Raw genomic sequence first — 20,586 nt, forward strand, 5'->3', positions numbered from 1 at the left:
GGGGGGAGATGAGCTTTCAGTCTGTCCTTTTCTCTATGAAAGTGAGGGTGTTGATGGCAACTGCTTGTGTTCTGAATGTTTAGTTGGTAAGAGATGCATGGACCACATGTCCTCATAGACTGTCCAAGCAGGTACTCGTGATTCCCCATGCAGAACAGGTGGCAGGCTGAAGGTGCAGGGCATGAATATAATTGAGTAGAATATATGTAGAATGTAGTGAGTAGATGACATGTAAGTAGTTGAAAAAGTTCATACTAATTGTAAATTATCACTGAAATTCTGAGCTAATGGTCTTGAATTGTCCAGCTTGAGATACCTTGTTCCCTACTCTATTCTGTTTTTAAAATAAAACCATTGAAACATTGGAGGTTATAGGTGACATGTGAGAAACACATAAATAAAGAACTGAAATGACTAATGACCACCTTTTTGCCACTGTCAAGAGCTTTAGGTCTTTGTCCTGTGGAATACCAGATAAAGGGTTTGTGGGTTTTTTTGTAATACCTGCTGTTTAAAGCAAGCTTTGATAACAGACCTTCTACTAAGACATTTCTTTTTATCTCTTTCTCAATTTAGAATGACTTTTCCCATGGTGACTGCATGTCAAGCAATGAGACCAGTTTGCTAGAGCGAAGCACAGCACCTCATGATGGACTCCCGATGGCTTCCCATAGACCTCAGCGAGAAGGTATGTTGTGTGAGCTTCCTTCTGAGGAGGGTTTTGAGGGTTTCCTTGAACATTGAACTCTACTTGGAGTTTTAGCTGTCTTGTATCTCTCTTGCTGTTCATCTGAACAGGTAGCTGCAGTGATTGGTGAGTAAAATAGCTTCTCTGCCACCTACTTGGTCTTTTCTTTGTTATAACAAGTTATCATTTGCGTTAGCTGCTAACTGCTAGTGAGTGCATGCATGAAAATTAGCTGCAGACGGGCTTCCCACTGGAAAAAGGGGTAGGATTTGGGAGAAAACAAGAACACTTAATGCAATTGTATTATCAGTATATAGTTTTTTTAAGCAAAGCTAAACACAAAAATATTGGGAAGCAGTCGATAGATTTTACTGCTTCATTCAGTTGTATTTGATGAAATTAAAAACAAACCCAAAGGAAAACCACCACATATAAGCAGGTTTTATAGAAATGGCAGTTTGGAGAAGTGAAAGGCTTCATAGGAGTCAGTGTTTTGGGTCTGTTGGAGAATAAGAACAAGGCTGAGCATAAGCAAAAGTCTGATATGCAATTGCCAGCAGAATTTCTTCTCTTTGAAGAAATGAGCATTATTGAGAACAGATTTATTCTCACCCTTTATTCTTCAAGAGGATTAGCAAATCACTTGTCTACTCAAAATTAGTCAACAGATAATCTGGAGATAGCAAGGAGCCAACAATAGGGAAAAACAATTGCTGTTCATGTTGTCCTCATAAATGTCCTTTTGTCTCTAGTGTGGAGATTTAACTGCACTTTGAAGGCAGGCATTTTGAGAGTTTTTGATTCCTTGGAAAAAAACAAACACAAAGAAAGATTATAGCAGATTATAGACAACAAACGGGTTTCAAATCCTTTTATGGAGTTCAAAGTGTTTGTATTCATGAATTAAAAACCTAAAAGGGAGAATCTCTTTAGTAACACTCTCAAATTAAGTAACAGAAACACAAAAAAGTTGAATAATTTAATCTAGCAAAGAACTTAAATAAATTTCCGCCTTTGTATTATAGTGAGAAGCCACAGTGAGGGATCAAAATGACTTTGTAATACTTGCTACACAGTTATGTGGTAGAGACTCCCTGCTACAGAAATCTCCTTACTGGTTTAGAAATACCACTGATAGTAAAACTTAGGTTTTATTCTCAGCTGTGATTAATGTGAATTTTTAAAATCTTGACTTAGAATGGAAGCAGTGTCATGTATACATGCTTTACTTAATCATTCTGGATGCATGTGCATAGATGTAGAGATGTAACATGCCTCACTGGCTTGTGTATTCAAAATTTTTTTCCAGTCCAGCCATTTAGTATATTTAAAATGTCATTGTGGAGACAGAATTATAAAGGAGTCTATTGAAGTCTGTATTTGGTCTGTAGGACCAAAGCTGTGCAGCAACAGCAGTGTAATTACCTATTGTATCGTGTCTTATGATGAAGCGTGCAGCAGAAAGAAGTTAAGGAAGTTGAAGGTACTCGCTTTTGTAATAATTTTTTTACACCTGAGGACAAATTTTTAGCATTGAGAACACTCAATAGTTTAAAATAAGTACAGTCTCATTAGGGAAAAAAAAAGCTTTTCTGTGAATGTTAATGGTCTTAGTTTCCTAATTGTGTATGCTAAATATATGCCTGTAGTGGAATACAATTTAAACCACGATTCTCAGTTCCAGTCATGGGAATCAACTTCTTAATTAACTTATGAATATGAATTCCAGTATCTATTTGAATGTTAGCCATTAAGAAATTTTACTGCAACAAAACTTTTGTTGTGCCATGGTCCTTCTTCTAACAGCACTTTAATCTATACCAGACAGTTTTAAATTAAGGTCACTAAACATTTGTCTTTTCATAAAATACTGATATTGTCTGACATCCTTAGCTTATCTCAGATTTCTTTGTAATAATAAATCTTCATTAGCTGGTAAATATGAGGTACTTGTCTATCTTCCTAACTCCCAGCTAGAGGATTACAACCAGTGTACACCAGCATATTCACACACCAGCACTTTCTTTCTCTTTTCTCTAAGAAATTTGGAAGGTGTAGCACTATCACTCGGCTTATTTGCTGTCTTGTTGTTCCTTTATGAAAATTGCCAAAACTTAATTCTCTTAGAAATGGCATGTTTGATGGGGATGAGACTTGAATTGTAGCTGTAACAAAATTAATTTTAAAAATATTTACAGTATATTAAATGGTAATTAGCTAATATCCATTAATCAGTTTTGTAATATATAATTGCAAGAGGTTTAAAATTTTTTTAGGAAAAAATACTGTTGTTAGGAGTAGTTCCCAAAATATTCCATGTAAACATGCAGTTAATAATTGAAAGGAAAACATAAACTGTTAACACCACCCACCTCCCTCCAAAAAAAGGAAGAGTTTATCAAGCATTGAAAGGAGGCATTGATGATGTTAGGTGGGTTGTGCTGCTTTTAAATTAATTTTTTTTTTTTACAGTAAAGATGTGTTCAGGCTTGCACTGGAATAAAATTCTGTTGAACTCTTAGGCCAGCATAGCAGCAAAAGTGAAAAGCCCTTCTTTGCTATTTAAGAGTTTTTATATGGAATATTACCTGAACAATGCTGTGTGTCCTCAAGAAAATCTTCAGGCCCTGGAAGCCATGTGGTGCTGCTGTTTGCCAGGTCCCAGCCAGAACTCGCCTGTTGCTGCATGCAGTACACTGTGGGGAAGGAATGTTAAAGTAGCAACTACTTACAGCACCTTTCTTCCTTCTCAGTTCAATGACATGCTTTACAGTACAATTCTTGTAGCTTTCTGCTTCTTCTCTGTGTTTTCTGTTTGGTGACACGCATTTCTGTCTCCTTCAAGCCTTCCCTAACTATTTTTTTTCACTTAAGTACCCTTCAGAAATGTGGTTATTTGGCCTTAGTTTGCCCTCATTTACTACTTTATGTTTCTGACACATAGGTGTAGAAGGCACTGTCTGGTTTTATCAGCACTTGTTACTTCTTGGAGTAAAGATACAATTTGACTTCCTTTTATTGTCTTTTCATGTTATATTGTTGTAGTGATTATGTGACACTTGGTCTAAATAAGCTCTTGAGTAATGTACAGATTCCCAAGATGTGCACTGAAGAGGTTGTCATTAGGCCAGAGAAATACTTAAAGAGAGCAAGGTTCTACCTGTCCCTGGCGGTTTGTTGCGATAAAACATCTCCTGCGGAAGACTGTGCTGTGTGCATCAGGATTTAGCTTACAGGCATGCTCAGAGAGCCTTGGAAAGTAGGGAATGGTTTGCAAACTGTCGGGTTTGGAGTGCACAATAAGGTGTTTTTCTTTCAGCTGTACACATTGAGAAGATAACCCTGAAAGACGTATCAAGAAAAAGGGCTGACAAACATTTGGAGTACACATTCAAAGTAAGCAAATAACCTCCAGAATGTTAAGATTTTGTCTATGTACTGCAGATCCATACAGCTGGTTTCAAAAACCTGCACAGGAGACAATTTGGAGATTGTTTGGATTGTCCTGTAATTCCTTGGAATCCTGTGTGCAAATCAGGTATTTTATGTAACTGTGGGCATAAAGTGCGAGGGCGTAAGGTGGGAAGGTGTAAAATACCAGCCATAGCTGGGTGTGTGACCACTTCAGGAAACTTGGCTTTTGCTAATTCCTAGGAATTGTAAAACTAGTCAGTCGTTTGCTCAAGTGGCACAGGAGCATAGTTGTTGTGTCTGCAGCTGTAGATTGCTTGGAGTCATATGGCCATCTTGGGTCTTGTTTCTCAGTGTTCACCATGTACAAGTGGATCCTGTGCTTTTTGAGAAAACTGGAGGTTGGTTCCTTTGTTTTGGACTTTGTTTCTTAAGGCAAACCAAACAAGCTGGAAAATGGCCACGAACTGGAAGGCCTACCTAGTATAGTCTTCATCTATTGTAGTAGCTAAGGGCAGCATATATTAAATAATATTTGCTAAGGCTGTTGGTGGTGTTATTCTAATTGAATCAAAGTAGTAATTTTCTTAGCAAGGACTGACTAACACTATGAGTCATTGTGCCAATAGATGTGGATCTGGTAGTATACCAGATTTGAAGATAAAGTTAAATATTCCCCTTTTTCACCCAAAAAGGAATGGTTTATATCAAACATTCTAACTGGTCATTTGACGTGGGTTACAGAAGGTCTTTGGAGAAGCAAACTTAAGCCATTTTGAGCTGAAAGTTGATGTGTTGATCCCAGAGTTTGGTATTGTATTCTGTGATATTGTATTCTCTAAATGGCTGCACTCTTCTTTTGTTGAGAACAGTGATTTGTGGAATGTAGCCTTCAAAGTCTTTAAGGTTAACCTGACCAAGTACTTCAACCATGTCATAGAATGTTTTTCCAAATAGTCTGTGAAGTGAGTACAAAGTAAAATACAGTAGAAGATGGTAAAAGTTTGTACAAAATGCCTATATGGATTATCAATATTTAAACTCAAAAATCTATTCTAAAGATTCAGCATGTAGACAGATTTGACAGTGGTTTTTTGTTAAAGGGGAAATGTGGAGATATTCTCCTAAGTACTTCAGTAATCTTGAAACTTCACCTCAGTTCTTTTAGGGAAGTGTTTCCTCATCTGTACAGGTATATACAGGCTCTTCACTTTTGATAGATAATTTTGTGCTTGCCCAGACACTGCCTTGTTAAGGTTGTAAAAGCAACTGCAGTCATGGCTTCCCAGCTGAGGGCACCAAGAGTAGCTGGCATTTCTGGGGACTAAGTTGAAGGCAGTTGGTGGTTGACATTACTTTATCAACTCTGGAAAGTAAATGAAAGTTTATAATTGTAATGTCCACTCCCATTACCCTGAATCTCCCCATGTAACCAATCGGAATCTTTGGCCCAGAAGTGGGCTTAAAGCCAGGCAGCACTCATCTAACCAAGCTTATTTATTTTTTACTGAAAACGTGCATGTGAAGGTGCTGTTTTACTTACTTGCATGTCGTGTCAGAACAATAAGCTACTGGAATTTTATCTAGGCATATGCCAAAATGTTATCTGATTCTTTAGTAACTTGCAGTACTTTTTATGACTTGTAGTCTAAAACAACTTCTATATGACTGTGTAAGAGTTGGTCTGAGGCAGATAAAATTACTTTATAGGTAATATAAACAGATTTTTTTGTTTCATTTTGACTCCTGGTAATGACAGTGAGAGCTCAATCCAATATTTCAGTCCTTTTCTCTGGTACTTGTTTTTTGTTGCTAATTATTTCTGATTGATGCAACAAATTACAGAGCCTTCTGCCTGGCTTTTTTCTGAGTCAGTACTCTTCAGGCACTTCATTGTATTTCCCTGAATTTGTCCATGCTCCCTTTAGCCACAAATAACATGAAGATGGTCCTAAAATACACACTCAAAATTAGTATGTCTTTGAAAAAGTACAGCCTTATCCTTGTTTTGCCTGGTGTTTACTTAATTGTGTTAACTCTGAGATTGCTGAATTTATGGAATTGTTCTTACAAGCTAATAGCTATGAAATTGGAAAAGAAACTTTCCTCATTCTTTTTCCCTTCATTCTAGGTAACCTGGTCCGATTTTTCAGTAACATGTGTAACAAAAACACATCAGGAGCTTCAGGAATTCCTGCTAAAAGTATGTATTCAAATATAAAAGTAGTGTTTACACATCAGGTTTATAACTTCAGAAGTAGTCTCAGAGAGCAGTGATTTCTGGGGTGTAATTATAGAAACAAAAGGATGCTAGCAGATTTTTGTACTTCACAATTGTATTAACCATTTAATTATGTATATTGGAATGAAGGATCTTGACAGAAGAAGCAGCCCTGCAGAGTGTTTGGGGAGTTTCCCAGGAGGTAATTGTTTGTCTCTCATCTGAAATGGCGCTTGGAGTTTTAATTGAACTACCATAAAACTACCAGATGAGTTTTTAATATTCCCCACAGAGCTCATGTGTAGGTACAACCACTGGCCATTTGCTTGTGTTCCTGTTAGAAGGACTTTTGAGAGTATCATTTGTTAGGTTTAATTAGTGAGGCACAGCCATAAGCATAAGAGTTTTTAATTTAACTGTTGTATTCTTCAGTAGAAAAAAGGCGGGCCTATTCATTATCACAAGGAGTTCAACTTGAGGAAAATCCAGCAACTATATGTGTATGTGTGTCCATGTTTAAAAAAACTAAAAGTTTTCTCAGTTGTTTTCCCCCCTGCTCCAAGCAGAGAATACATTCCTGTGCATAGACCCCATCAGCATGGTGACCTTGAACTGTGTGTTTATTGCCAGTGTCTAATATTTTGGGTTCCACCTATTCTGGGAAATTATTCTATATTTATACTCTCAATGAGAAATCTGTTTTGGACATGTTTTGATGGGATCTGGTGTTCCTAACTGCAGTGTTAATTGCAAGCAGAAAGCCAGTCACTGTACAAAGGTCATTGTCTTGTTCACCGTTTAAATTATCAACATTGCTTTCCAGTATGCCAGAAATGAAGCAGTGAATATTCACAACTGCTTTAATCTAGTTGCATATCTGGTTCTAAGAGTTCCCAGAGCTTGGTTTGTGAGGATTTGAATGTGTGGTTGCAGATGGGCTATCCCACAGCATAGGGTACATGCATCGGCACTTGAAGAGAACCCTAAAAACAGCATTTCACATAGTGTTCTGTGCAGCTCTGGGATAAGCATTCAGATGCATTCCTCCTGATCTCCTGCTTGTGTGAGACAAACATGAGTGTCTGAAATGGACCTCCTAGAACCTACTTGCCTCCTGGAGGAGCCAGGAAAACAGACATGATCCAGAGCCTTGAAGGGTTTTGCTGTTTGACTGATGTGGTTTGTTCTGTGTGCTGGCTTGACCGCTCCAGCAGTGTCTAGGAGATAGCAGAACAAGAGGAAGACAACCACAAGCTGCTGTGAGCTTCCTGAGGTCTTCTGTGAAAAATGTGCACAGCTGAAAAATACATTTGGTTTGTGTTGGTTTGATAGCCATAAGTACAGAAGAGAGAATTGTTAAATAAAGCAAGACAGAACTCATACCTTGCTTTAAAGAACATAAAGTAGAAATGTCCACTTCATATGCCCTTGCATTTTGGCTTTTTGTTGGTCTTGTTCCAATCTACATTGTTAAATAGTATTCTCAGTTTCCTAGGGACAGAAAAGAATGGTCAAAATACTTGATGGAAAATTCCAATGCTGCATGTGATAGAAATAAGAAAATGGTAAAAATGTTTCAGTATAGAAGCACTGGTGGGAAAACTAAGGTAGTAAATAGCATGACTTGGATGCTTTATATTAAAGACTGGCTTCTCTTAGGTGATAAGCATGAAAAATTCTTCACAAGTAGGAAATTACCCACATATGTGGAAGGACTAATAAGCTTTTAAGTAAGAAGGCTATCCCATTACCTTAAGCTAAGCATCTAATCTTGGGTTCATATAACTGAATCTTTAACTACAGAAGGAATTACATTCCTTTTAATGGAAATTTTCAAGACAAGAAGTTAACTATTTCCAGGGACAAATCTACATACAAAATACTAGGATAGAACATGGCTCATTCCCATGTTTCTGCAGTAACTTTCTGATACCTTTTGGCTAACACTGACTAATTCTTCAGTCAGAGTTCCTCAGTAATGCATGTTAAAGCCAAAGAGTCTATTAAGAACAGCTGCTTTTCAGCCCTTTGTGGTTTTATATCTAAGACATTTCAGGTGCTATAGCACTATACTAATGTAATACTAACAGCACCTGTGTGACTGGATTACAGAAGTTCCTCTTATGTATGTTACCAGCAATTACCTGCATCAGACACAGCATCCCTCTGTTAGCAGCACTTCATTCACTGACAGGATTCCTGAGTGCTGGGCTGTTGTTCCAGTAGCAGGATGCAACATCCAACTGGCATTCTGGATCTGGTGTATTCCAGATATACAAGAGGAAGATGCTGCTCTAGTGTGAATTACTTAGTGCTGTTGATCATAACTGGTGGCAGATATTAACCACATTAGCAATAGCTTTGAACTTTAGAAAAAAAAGCATTTTTCAGTGGCAATTTACTCTTAATTGCCCCATATTAAAGTTGTTTTTTTTTAATGTAGATGAACAAATTTGATCGGCTTTGATGTACTTAAGTACAATATTTGGAAGTTGTAAAGGTGAAAAAAACTTTGTTCTGGGGAATATTCTTCATTTAAAACAGACATGCCCTTTAGTAACAAGAATTTTGCCTTTTCAACTAGAACATCAGAAGACCTCACTTTGTAGTATTGACATTGGAAAGTTTTAATGAATTTTGATAAGAAGGTTCAGTGTTAATAGCAAGCGGGGAGGAACTTGCTATTGATTAATCTCAGTGTTGCTCATTGAAGTCTAGTGTATTAAATAACTGAAATGGTTTTCTTTCTACTCCTGTTTATTTAAAAATAATTTAACCTAGGTAAGTGATGGTAGTGAATACAGTGCATTCAGTCATGCCTGGTTAGTTTTTTCATGTTATTTTCAGAACTAATTTCTATGTGTGAAACGTTTAAAGAAATAAATGAAAAAATGGCTGTAAGCTGTCCTGGAAAAGACTATAGTATTAGTAGATTTTGGAATATAATTCTGTCAAATAGAGCTTTAAACAGTTTTATGCCTGGATTTGCTGTCAGGATTTACAGCAAAATGTTTCTCTTGCAAAACCAGATGATGTTGATTTGTTGCACCTTTGGTCTGTAAAATACATGGCTCAAACTGGAACAATTCAGAGTTTCTTGTTGATACCAAAAGGTATAAAGACTTATAGTGAACAAATATAGTCTTTAAAATGTCAACTACTCATTTTTCACATTAACCTTTTTTTTCAGCTCCCAAAGGAACTGTCTTCTGAAGCATTTGACAAGACTATTTTAAGAGCACTAAATCAGGGTTTTCAAAAGAGGGAAGAACGAAGGCATGCTGATCTTGAGCCCATAATCAGGTAAATATTTCAGCAAATAGCCTGAAATGCATTGCTGGAAAAGTGATTGAAGTCAGGCTAGATGACTCCTATGGACAGTGGAAATTCTGCTACCTAAACCCAATTTGCAAAGGAAGTGGAAAGGCAGTGATGAAATAGATACTATTGACTCTTTTTGATTTTCTTTAAATTAAAACTTTCACTAAACCTGGTAGAATTACTTCTTTGGAAGTAATTGTACAAGTATGAAAATATTTGTCCTAAGCAGCATTATGTAGTAATGATTGGTGCTTGTGGAAGGATACTATCTCCTTTACACAAGGGTATATTTAGAAATACTAGAAACAGTAACTCAGAGCACATATGTCCTACTTCTTATGACAGGATAGAGTGAGAGACAGAACGGAATTTAAAAGGAATAAACAGTAATAGTGAAGCATGTATATAAAATTAAAAGTAGCTCATGTATTTGTAAGAAAATGGCCCATACCTGATCACGTGCTATTTAGTGATGAGCGAGCTTGGTGGTCAAATTCTGTAACTCAGAATAGTAATATGAATTTGGGTTTGCCTGCTTGTTTCTTTTGTTTGGTACAGATACCTTGTTATGTTTGTCCTTCTCAGTCAGGATTGTTCAACCCCGTTGAAAACAAATTATTCATCATGTTAGGCAGTGTCTCTTGAGTTAGGGTAGTTGAGGAATCAGGCACTGCTTTCAAATTCCTACTCATAATGTTCTGTTAGTTTTAGTGTTTTGTCCTAATATTTTAGTTAAAGAAGATGTGGAGACACTTTGAGCCTCAACCACCCCCTTGCCAATTTTTAAATAAATTTGGGTCTGTAATATTTGTCTGTCTTTACTGGCTTGATTGTCAAGCCAAAAATTAATCTGTGTGAACAATTTTAGCTAATAAGCATAGTGGTTTTAAATCAATAAACCTGTTAAACAGAGGTTGACTGAAAGGGGAATGTGTTGTAATACAGAAAGGTTGTGAAACCTCACTGCACAGTAATTACAAACCCGAGACTCACTTCGAAGATAACCTTTGAACATACCCAACTGTGTTAGAGTATGCAACTGTTATTACCATTTGCAGGTGGTGTTGTGACTATACAGGAATGCTACATTAATAATCTCAAGAGAATAGTGTTACTGTATTCAAATTCCTTTTCTTTTCAGTGTCAGTTTCAGCATAAATACGTACTTATTTGGGGATATCAATATGTGCCCAGTTGCCAAAAATTGCTCTCCGCTGCCTCTCCTCCAAAGAAATGGGCAGTGCCTCCTGGCAAGTAATATCTGAGACCTTGGTGTGTGGGAAGTGAAAGCCATTCACTGCTGCCCTGTTTTCTTATTTGAAGCTAATAGAATTTGTCACTGACCTCTTGATAACTGATTCAGACCAGTGCAGAGCAATGTTGAGAATCCCATCTTTTGTTCTTGGAGATAATTATGAAATTCATATACTGACCTTATAGGTGAATTCAAATTTATTTTTAACCATACAAATGTATTTAAGAAAGAGACACATTGTTTTGGGAAAATAAATGTATTCTCAGTCAAAAAGAAAAAGAAAAAAATGTTAAAATATGGGATTGTAGACTCAGTCAAAACTCCTCTTTAATAAAATGTTACAAGAGATGTAAAATGTTTGAATTGGGATGACTCAAGAGCAGCTACTTTTTAAATTCAAAAAAATCATTGTACCAGTTCCTTATATTGGCTGTACTCCAGGCTTACACTAGCACTTAATAGCAAAGCTTAAAAGTAGCTTTTAACATTGTTTATGCGTACTCAATGTGCAATTTGAAGGGTTTGGACTTCTTAAGAACTGCCTAGTTTGCTTTTAAATGGTACTGTAGTAATTTTTTGTGTTCTTCCTATGATTCTGTTACTTAGTTTAACAAACTCTCATTTAAATTTCAGGCAGCTATTTTCAAGTACATCACAAGCTTTTCTGCAGAATCAGAGAGTATACAACTTCTTCCAATCAATTTCATCAGAATCTTTGCACACTCACAGTAAGAAATATCCTAATACTGTTTTATATAAAGTCTGTAGAAAGCTATTCTTGCTGCTGTGTCTAAGTACAGCTTTATAATTTTATGTTTGTTACATTTCACTGGTTGTATTTGAACTCATAGTCAATGAATAGTTTCTTGAGCAGATACTCATGCTTTTGACAGTGGGAGCATGCTACGTAGCATCAGCCTTCCCTGCCTTCCCTGCCTTCCCTGCCTTCCCTGCCTTCCCTGCCTTCCCTGCCTTCCCTGCCTTCCCTGCCTTCCCTGCCTTCCCTGCCTTCCCTGCCTTCCCTGCCTTCCCTGCCTTCCCTGCCTTCCCTGCCTTCCCTGTCTTCCCTGCCTTCCCTGCCTTCCCTGCCTTCCCTGCCTTCCCTGCCTTCCCTGCCTTCCCTGCCTTCCCTGCCTTCCCTGCCTTCCCTCCCTTCCCTCCCTGTACCATCATGCTCTTCAAAGAGGTTCAACAGTTTGGCTTTTCTTCCTTTCACAAAATCTTAAACTTAGGAACAAAAAGTTTGAACTGTCCTGAAAAATCACATCTGCTTTTTGTTTGTTTTCTTTTGTAGATGAAGCATCTGTCTTGATATTTAAACTAAGATTTGTTTTGAGTACATAAATTATTTCAGAACATACGGAATTGTGTTCCAGCATTTGCATTGCAAAGATTTCTTTGGTGTATTACAGTTGTTTGTGTGACCAAAACTTGGCCTCTCTGTATGGATGCCTTAGGATGTGATCTTTATTTCCATTGAATCTTTTCTTCTTTGAGTGCGTGTTATACACCATGACAGTTGAGGCACTGGCTGTGAGACCACTGCCTCAGAAGTTGCCAAAGATTGTAGTAAGGAATTAAATAGATTGGAGGTCATAAACAGACCACTCATATTAGTTTTGGAAAAAAATAGAGGAATGACAGTTGACTTTAGTTTGAAATTATGTGTGTGATCTGTGACAGATGTATTCTTTCCATGATGAGCTGGAAGCACTGTGGTTAGGGTAGAAGCTGTAGGTCACTTTGTAACATTCTTTAGTCACAGTACATCCGTACACAGCAGTTTTGTGAAAGTGTTAAGCTAACAACAGGGTGATGGTGGAACTGGCAGGAATTTACTGCTGTAAAAATGGACACGTCTGTTCTACTGAAAGGCTGCATGGGGAGGAAGGAGTTTCCAAAGTGCAGAAAGATTCATGTTAGTGATGGGCACACTGGACATGGTGTGCATATTTTGGACTGTAGACCACATCTGGTTGGAAAGGACTTGCAAATGCATTGTTGTACATGGTGGTAATTTGAAATGGTTTCAAAAAAGAACCAGTGCCAAGTTCCATCAAGACAGAGCTGACTGGGCACTGAAATGATCTGCAGGGTTGGTAGATCAGAAGGAGACCAGGCAAATGTCAATTCTGTTTGAAGTCTTACAGATTACAAAGTGATCTTAAATGTGAGATAATTTTTATAATAATAAATAATTGAGTTCATGAAAGTTCATGAGGATTTGTCAGTTGTAGAATGTATGGCAGACAGGATGAGGAGCCTAATTGTTCAGCAGAAAGGAGGAAAGACTCAAATGGAAGATGATTTAAGTCTTCAAACATGAAAGAGTCGTAACGTAAAGAGGATGATCTGTTCTCTCTGGTAGATAAGACAGACAGCACTAGGCTTAACTTCTTACGAGGAAGATTAGGACCAGGGGCAGGTGAGAACCTGGTGATTACCAGACGAGCCCAGAGTAGTGAGGCAGGTCTGAGGTCAAGGCAGAAAAACAAGTCAGTAGGTCAGGGTTAAGAACAGGATCAGCAAGATTCATGTCCAGGCACAGGTGTGGCAGCAGTGTACCCCAGGCAAGGGCCTGAGCTCAAATGTGGCTCCTGAGCCAAAGGACGGAGGCCCTGGGTGAGGCATCTGCCAGTCCTTTTGCCAGCAGTCACACCCCAAATTGCAAAACTGCAGTGTACCAGACTGGATCTGCATTGTGGGCAGGTGAAGCCCTTGGGAGAGCAGGGAAGAGTTGCAAAGCCCATTGGCATGATTCAGGCCCTGACATTCAGTTAGATACTAAGAAAACATTTGGTGAAGAGAATTAGTGTGATAAATTCAAGCATAGTTGTTTTTCTTTTGAAAAGGGGACTGCATGACTTGTCCAGGGTAGCCCATAGTCACATTTCCTGTGGTGCAGGCTGTGCTAAGACAAAAGCACTCACTCCACCTGTTGCCAAAATCACCCCAGTTAAGTGGCCTATGAGGGAGTTTTTTATTGTTAGTTTCTGTGTTTTTCTAGGTTTCCTGTTTGGGATTCCTGTAATCCTGCTACTTGTTTCTGCAAGTTAGTCGTAGTGGCACGTTTTGCATGTGGTGACAGTGTTCAGAAAGGAAGTATATATTTAAGAAAAATCTAATCTAGTTCTCCAATAGAACATGTAGGATTAATTGACAAACAAAGCATTTGTGGGTTAAATCAGTCTTCAGTCGCTATATAGAGTCAGGGATAAAAATATCTTTCCACAGAAATAAAAAGTTATTTAGTAAAACCTATGTGGAAGTAAATTCTATATTTGGTGAAAGGTCTTTATACCTTAAATAATAGTTGGGATCTCACACTAGATATTCAGTAAGCTTAATTAAGGCGCTCTGATTCCATTAAGGAGGAAATAAATTAGCTCCTTCCTGGTTCATAAATTCAGTTGTTTAGACAATTTTTCAGGTTGGAGTTGACTTTTGATTCCATGAGAGCATGATCTCTGGGGATTTAGTATCTTCAATGCAGATGATATTCAGAAGGATCTTCTTACCAATGTGTGAAGCTCCGAAGGTAAAAGCTTTCGGATGCTTTTACCTGCACTAACTTGGAACTTTTTGAGAGGGGAAGAGTAGACTCTTAGAGTTAGATTCTTTAACAAACTAAGAGAGTTTAAGAGAGTTTAATCTAACTAGAGTTAGATTCTTTAACTAACTTTTTTAGAGCATGAAAGTGGTATTTTTGCAACAAAATTGTTAATATTATTCCTACTTATTTTTCTGTTTTACTTGTCCGGCATAAAAAGGCAAAAATGGTGTGTGAAGACTGTGCTAAGAGCACTAGAAGACTTTAGCCCAAATTAGGTCTTTCTTGGCAGATGAATGAGATTTGACAGTGGAGGAGTGGAATTTGTTGCAGAAGAATGCTAGTAACCATTGTTGCTCTCTTCCCATTTCCTGCTGTAACACAAAATGATTATAAAGAAAAATCTTAAGTGCAGCATAGTAGGAATATCTCTAATAATTATCACAATCACAGCCTTTCAAAATTCTATCGTAGCAGTAAAATTATTTTTGACACTATTTTCTTCAAAATAAAAGGATCTATTAAGAGTCTTTACTCTTGGAAATGGCTGGCTTTGAAGGGGGCAATGTTCAAACTGCTGCCACAAACAAACCAGTAATTTCAGTCTTCCATTTCCTTAGCTTCCAGTTTAGTGCAAACATTCAGGAACTGTCCAGTTGTTCAAGATCCATAAAGTTACTACGTGAACTTTATTCTCTGCAGGTAATTTACAACCCTCTTTGAAGACGGTTAAGACAGCAGAACACTTCAAGGAGGACAGTTCAGAAGCTTCAAGTCAGGAGGAAGGTAGTTGTGTACTCAAAGGTGGTTCTTTGAGATATTTTACCACACTCAGTTCTGGAAATCATGCACTTGACTGATTTCTTCATTGGTATAAAGTGGTACAAAAATGGAATGAAATCTACTATGCAAATGAAGAACTTTTGTGTACTTTCAGCAGTTTCCTTAAGGGGTTGTTCTATAACTCAAGAAGTGGCAGCATTTGTAAGAAGGCAGAAGTTCACAGCTGTGTTGAACTACCAGGAATATACACTCCATCATTTACTTGAGCCAAGATTATATATAGACTTCCATGTCTTTACCTATTTATTCTTCAGTTACCAAGGTTCAGAGTTAAGTGCAGTATTTCAAGTGTTGCAGACTGTTTTACATTAAATATGCCAAATTTGTTTAGCTTCTAGTTACACAGAAAGGATGTTCAGAAAGGGACTAAGTTTGGGACTGTAGTGAGTATTGATTACAGTCTGAAAGCTGCTGTTTTTCAAATGCCTTAAAGACAGTTCACACGTGGAAGCAGCAGCCTGGTGGCTGGTCAGTAGTTTCTTTATGAATGGAACAGCAAGCCAGTTTTGCATTGTTTGTGGAAGGAAACAAGTACAAGCTCCTGGTAGGTGGAAAGGATGGGAAAGGGGATTGATGGGTGAACATGGACCACTGAACACTTATGTTGGCTTTCAAGTAATGACAGCACTCTTATCCTCTTTCACATTAATAACTCATAATAATTAATAAGAACTTTGCTGTTGAACTCTGTGGATTCAGTAATCTACATATGCAGTTTAAGCAGCTTTTTCTTTCAAAAATAATCATTGTCATATTCTTAACAGTTCAGAACAGACCAAGTAAATTTACAATATGTTTGCTTTTATATACTGTTCTTAAAAACACTGAAATCTCTTCACCTGGTGAAACTACAAATGCATTTCAGAACACCTCTTGTGCCATTTTAGTGAAGTGTTTACTACAAGTTTAAAAATCATGATTTTTTCCCTCAAATTTTTAAACCATAATTTAGGCTTACATGTAGCATTGAGAGGAGTTCGGGCAAAATCATAAGTAGCAAGAGTACTAAGATTATCAATAGCTGGAATTAAGGAAAGTTGCTTTCATTAAGATATAACAGTTGCCTTAAAGAAACGGGTAGACTATCTCTAAAGTTCTTAGTTTTTCTTCATAGACCCTTAGAATGGTTTGGGTTGGAAGCAACCTTAAAGTTCCAAACCATCTGCCACAGGCAGGGAACCTTCCACTATCCCAGGTTACTTGGAGCCCCACGTAGCCTGGCCTTGAGGCAGTATCTCTTTTTGGCAGATGTCGTTTGTGAAGCTTTACTTGCATAGTGAATTTTCAGGTTCAGAATGCAATACTTTAGTGTTGGACTTGTCTTCATTTGCTAGTCAGAATGTGTGACATACTTTCGAGATTAATTTCAGTAGTTCAGAAGAAATAACAAAATGTTGTATTTTTTTCTGACTGATTCCTTTCTTCTCTCTCTGTTCTTTCATACTGGGTGATACTCAGTCATGCATTCAGTGCTTAGAATTAAATACAGAGGTGAGCAAACATTAACCTTGTCATAGTTTTCTCTTTCTGTTTCGTTCTTCTGTGGAATGGAAGGTAAAGAGTCTTGTTTATATCATCTGTACAAATGGATTTGTCTTCTATGCAACACCTGCTAATTTCAGCACTATAAATTAAGGCTGGCCTGTTTAATGAAGATGTCTTCTGCTATGTGCCTGGTAATGATGGAATGATGAATTTTCTGGATTGATTTAAAAGATGAAATGGAATTGTTGTTGAAATTATGCTTTTTTTTTTTTTTTTTTAGATGTAATGCAACACACAGCAGTTCACAAGAAACATAATGGAAAAAGTCCTGTTGCCAAGTAGGTACTAGGATGTAATGTGACCGTGTTACATGTCTGAACTTATATTTGTTAGTGCTTTGAGAGTATGTGTCTTCTTAGATGAAAGCTTGTTTGTGGAGCTTTTGTTTGTTTGTGGTGGGTGTTCTGGTCTTACTTTTATTGTTTGTGGGTTGTTATTAACTTAATCTCTACTAGAAAAATAGTTCAGAAGACCCTATTTCTAAATCTGTAGGTCAAGGTCACTTGAATATCTTTTCTTTGCCAAATTTTGTGAGTGTTCACTATTCGAATTGATGTTTTGATTTGTGTTTATAAGATGAGTAGCATCAATCTGTGGGGCATGTGTTTTTCATATGTGCACATACTCACATGCTTGTACTGAAAATTTTCAGCACTGTTGATTTGAAGCTTAAGTAACCTCAAAGAGGAGCTTTTTATTTGCTTACTGGCAAATGCATGCACACCTTGCTGGCTTGAGTCCATTTAAGTGGAAGCAGTTCCTAACCATATTAAAGTAGTTTATATATGCTGTCAGATCCCTGGAGTACCTAATGTGAATTCACTCATTAACGTATTTTGATTAAAAACTTCAGATATGTTTGCACATAAATTAAGGTAAAGAAATGGATACAAATTTTTTTGTGATTTGCAATTTTGTTCAGTGTTGATTTATCTGTAAATGGTATTTATCTTGCGGTGATAATTTACCTGTAATTCCAGTAATTAAAATATAAATATAGCATAGAACAGTGTTGGTGAAGGTCCACAGATCTTTAACAGACAAAATTCTTGTGAACTCATACAAGACAACTTAGTTGTTTGTGTCTGTTTTGGCTTTTAACTGTCATACTTTCAATTTATATTTCCTCAAGAAGAAAGTGTCATCGTGACAAAATCTGTGATTACACTGATGGACATACAGCCTACTACAAAGTCATCATAGCAGGATCCAAATTTAGTAGCTTATAGTTATTAATAAAGAATTTGTCCCTTTTTTATTCATTGTATAATGGATTACAATAAGGCTGACTGTAGTTTAGGATCAATCTTTCAGGTGGGACAGACATTTCCACAAAGTTCTGAGAAAGAAATTCCTTTAGCTAACTATTATTTTCTGTTTATCATAGAGGGGGAAATGTGTTTACTCCTTGACTGCTAGAGGTCTGTTAGTCCTCTCCTGTTTGGTTTATGTGTTTGTCTCCTTAAAATCTGTGCCTGTTGTTTATGAGTTGTAAAGAAATGGCACTGAATTAAACTTTTGTATTTTAAATATGCATAAAATCCTTTAGAGTCACAAGCAGTTCATCTCAAATAGCATTGGTACATTGTGCATCTATCTACTTCTTGTTTTCATTCAGTATTGCAGCCTTACTCTTGAACAGTCCAAAAATTTACAGGTAGAAATGAGATCATGACGTACAAAACAAAAATTTTAGTAGTACTACAGTTTCCATGAAATGACTGCAAATTTGGCAGTGAAATAATTTACCTCCTCTTGGCAGCATTTCCTAAAGTGACCCTGCTTCTGTCTTTGCAATCAGGGGCTTATGTCTGTCTTTTGGGATCTTCTTGGGTTCTTGCCATTTTCTTTATTTATTTTATATTCTGTTGTTTATCTTTTAAATGGTTTGAGCCCTTACTCACAGAGGTATTTGATAGGTAGCTATTGGAACTTCGGCATGTCTTGTGCTTTCAAGTGAGCAGGATTTCTGCCATCGTGGGGACTGGGTAACATTTCCTATTGCAGTAACCTTCGTGAAGCAGCTTGCCAACAGCTGAATTAAAAGGCATTTTCAATTACCAGCATAAGTATTTAGATAAGAATTTATCAGTGTTAACTCCTTTTTTCTTTTTTTCTTTTGCATCCAGCCAGCAGTAAGGCATGATTTTGTATGAGATATGAGAGGGTTATAGGTCCTTGTGCCCTACTGACTCTGTCAGAGCCCTGACTATTTTCTAGCAGCTTTTGTTGACCAGTGGTCTCAGACCTAGTTAAATATTGCATCTGACCAGCTGCAGTAGAACAAAGCTTCAGTGGAAATCACTATAAAGTCCAAAGTAAAGGCCAAGTGCAACTCCCCTCTCCCAGCACTACTCAAAACTAGCATTCCTGAAGGTAAAAATGCAAAGCAAGTTGACTGTTTTGAAATTGAAACAAGCACAGCTGCAGTATGATCTGCAGTAACTATGTGCTGCTTTCTTTAAATATCTAATGAATTCTGAAATGGATTACAAAGTAATTCCAGTTTTGTCATTAACGATAAGGAAGAACAAAAATTAATTCAGAATACATTTCTATCTGGAAAATTTCCACACGTCTGGTATGAAAAGAGCAAAGTTTTTGTGTGTAGAAATATCCAAGGAGACTCCTTCCTCAATTACTGTTTTCTGCAAATTCTGTTGTTCTGAATTTTACATCAAATTATAGTAGACAGATGAAAAAGGAACTCCAATTATGGTCAGATCATAACTTTAGAGCACAAGAATTGCTGTAATTTACATATTTTAAATCTCTTGAAAATCCAAGGGTTTTCTGAAAGTAAAATTTCCCAGCATGATGTGAAATGTGTATGTTGATAAGAAAAGCCTGCAGGTTTGTTGACATCAGCATAACTTCTGAGGCTTTTTTTCTTCTTTTCAGCAGCACTAGCAGTGCAAAATGTTCTTCACTGGATAGCCTTAACATACAGCACTCGGAGCAGAATGGGGTAGTGGACTGGAGAAGGAAAAGCTGTATTGTCCAGCAGCACCCAGAACACTGTACTAACCTACTTGACCAGGTGTGTTGTTGTTTATTTTTTGAAACCATATTCAGACACGTGAGAATACTGTCCACTACAGATGATGAGATTTAATTTTAAAAGATGAAAAGTGCTCCTAAAATTGTACAAAATAAGTGTTGAATAAGTGTTGAAGTTGCTGCTAACTTAACCTTGATTAGAAAACCCTTCATAATTCCTTACCACGTCTCAAAAAACTGAATATTTGACGGATTTCTAAATAAAATTTCCCAGCAGAATGTAATTAATCAGAAAAGTCTAATGTTAATTTCTCATCAGGCATTTTCCTGTTACTGTAGCATTATCATCAGAGAGGACTCCTGGTTACACTCGGGCTATTTCTGTTATTTCAAGGAACAAACTAGAAACTGTGTTAGTAGCTAAACTGTATTAATGCTACAGTAGGTACAACAGGTTGAACATACTCTTTCTATCTTGTCTGCATTATTTAAGTAATAGTCTTTGAAAAAAGCTAATAGATGGATGCATATACATTTTGCTTGAGATTTGTGTCTCTTCAGTGCTCAATCTCATTGTGAATAGAGATAAGCAGAATAATTATTTATAAATAAAATGACCTACTACTGAAATTTGGGGAAAGAACTTTGCTCACTCCTTATATATTAAAAGCACAGAATGTTAGATTTGCTTGATATTACTCTTATTTGTGTTTGGAAATTGGCTGTTGTTTCTTATTTGTGGAATAGTAAGC

The 20,586-nt window shown here is 37.0% G+C and overlaps 1 protein-coding gene across 4 annotated transcripts in view; it reads left to right on the forward strand.

Annotated features, from left to right (window-relative positions):
* ZCCHC2 (zinc finger CCHC-type containing 2) overlaps window positions 1-20,586 on the forward strand; it is a 43,995-nt gene that overhangs the window by 14,107 nt on the left and 9,302 nt on the right. The window contains exons 2-9 of one of the 4 annotated variants that reach the window (XM_063400759.1): window positions 577-688; window positions 4,008-4,084; window positions 6,231-6,302; window positions 9,511-9,623; window positions 11,530-11,624; window positions 15,149-15,232; window positions 17,055-17,112; window positions 19,736-19,874. In XM_063400759.1, the coding sequence (XP_063256829.1) occupies window positions 577-688; window positions 4,008-4,084; window positions 6,231-6,302; window positions 9,511-9,623; window positions 11,530-11,624; window positions 15,149-15,232; window positions 17,055-17,112; window positions 19,736-19,874 (750 nt within the window). The remainder of the gene's footprint in view (window positions 1-576; window positions 689-4,007; window positions 4,085-6,230; window positions 6,303-9,510; window positions 9,624-11,529; window positions 11,625-15,148; window positions 15,233-17,054; window positions 17,113-19,735; window positions 19,875-20,586) is intronic. The other 3 variants (XM_063400770.1, XM_063400778.1, XM_063400788.1) reach the window with 3 other exon arrangements.

The sequence above is a fragment of the Prinia subflava genome, chromosome 1 (assembly GCF_021018805.1).
Source record: "Prinia subflava isolate CZ2003 ecotype Zambia chromosome 1, Cam_Psub_1.2, whole genome shotgun sequence".
Taxonomy (NCBI): Eukaryota; Metazoa; Chordata; class Aves; order Passeriformes; family Cisticolidae; genus Prinia; species Prinia subflava.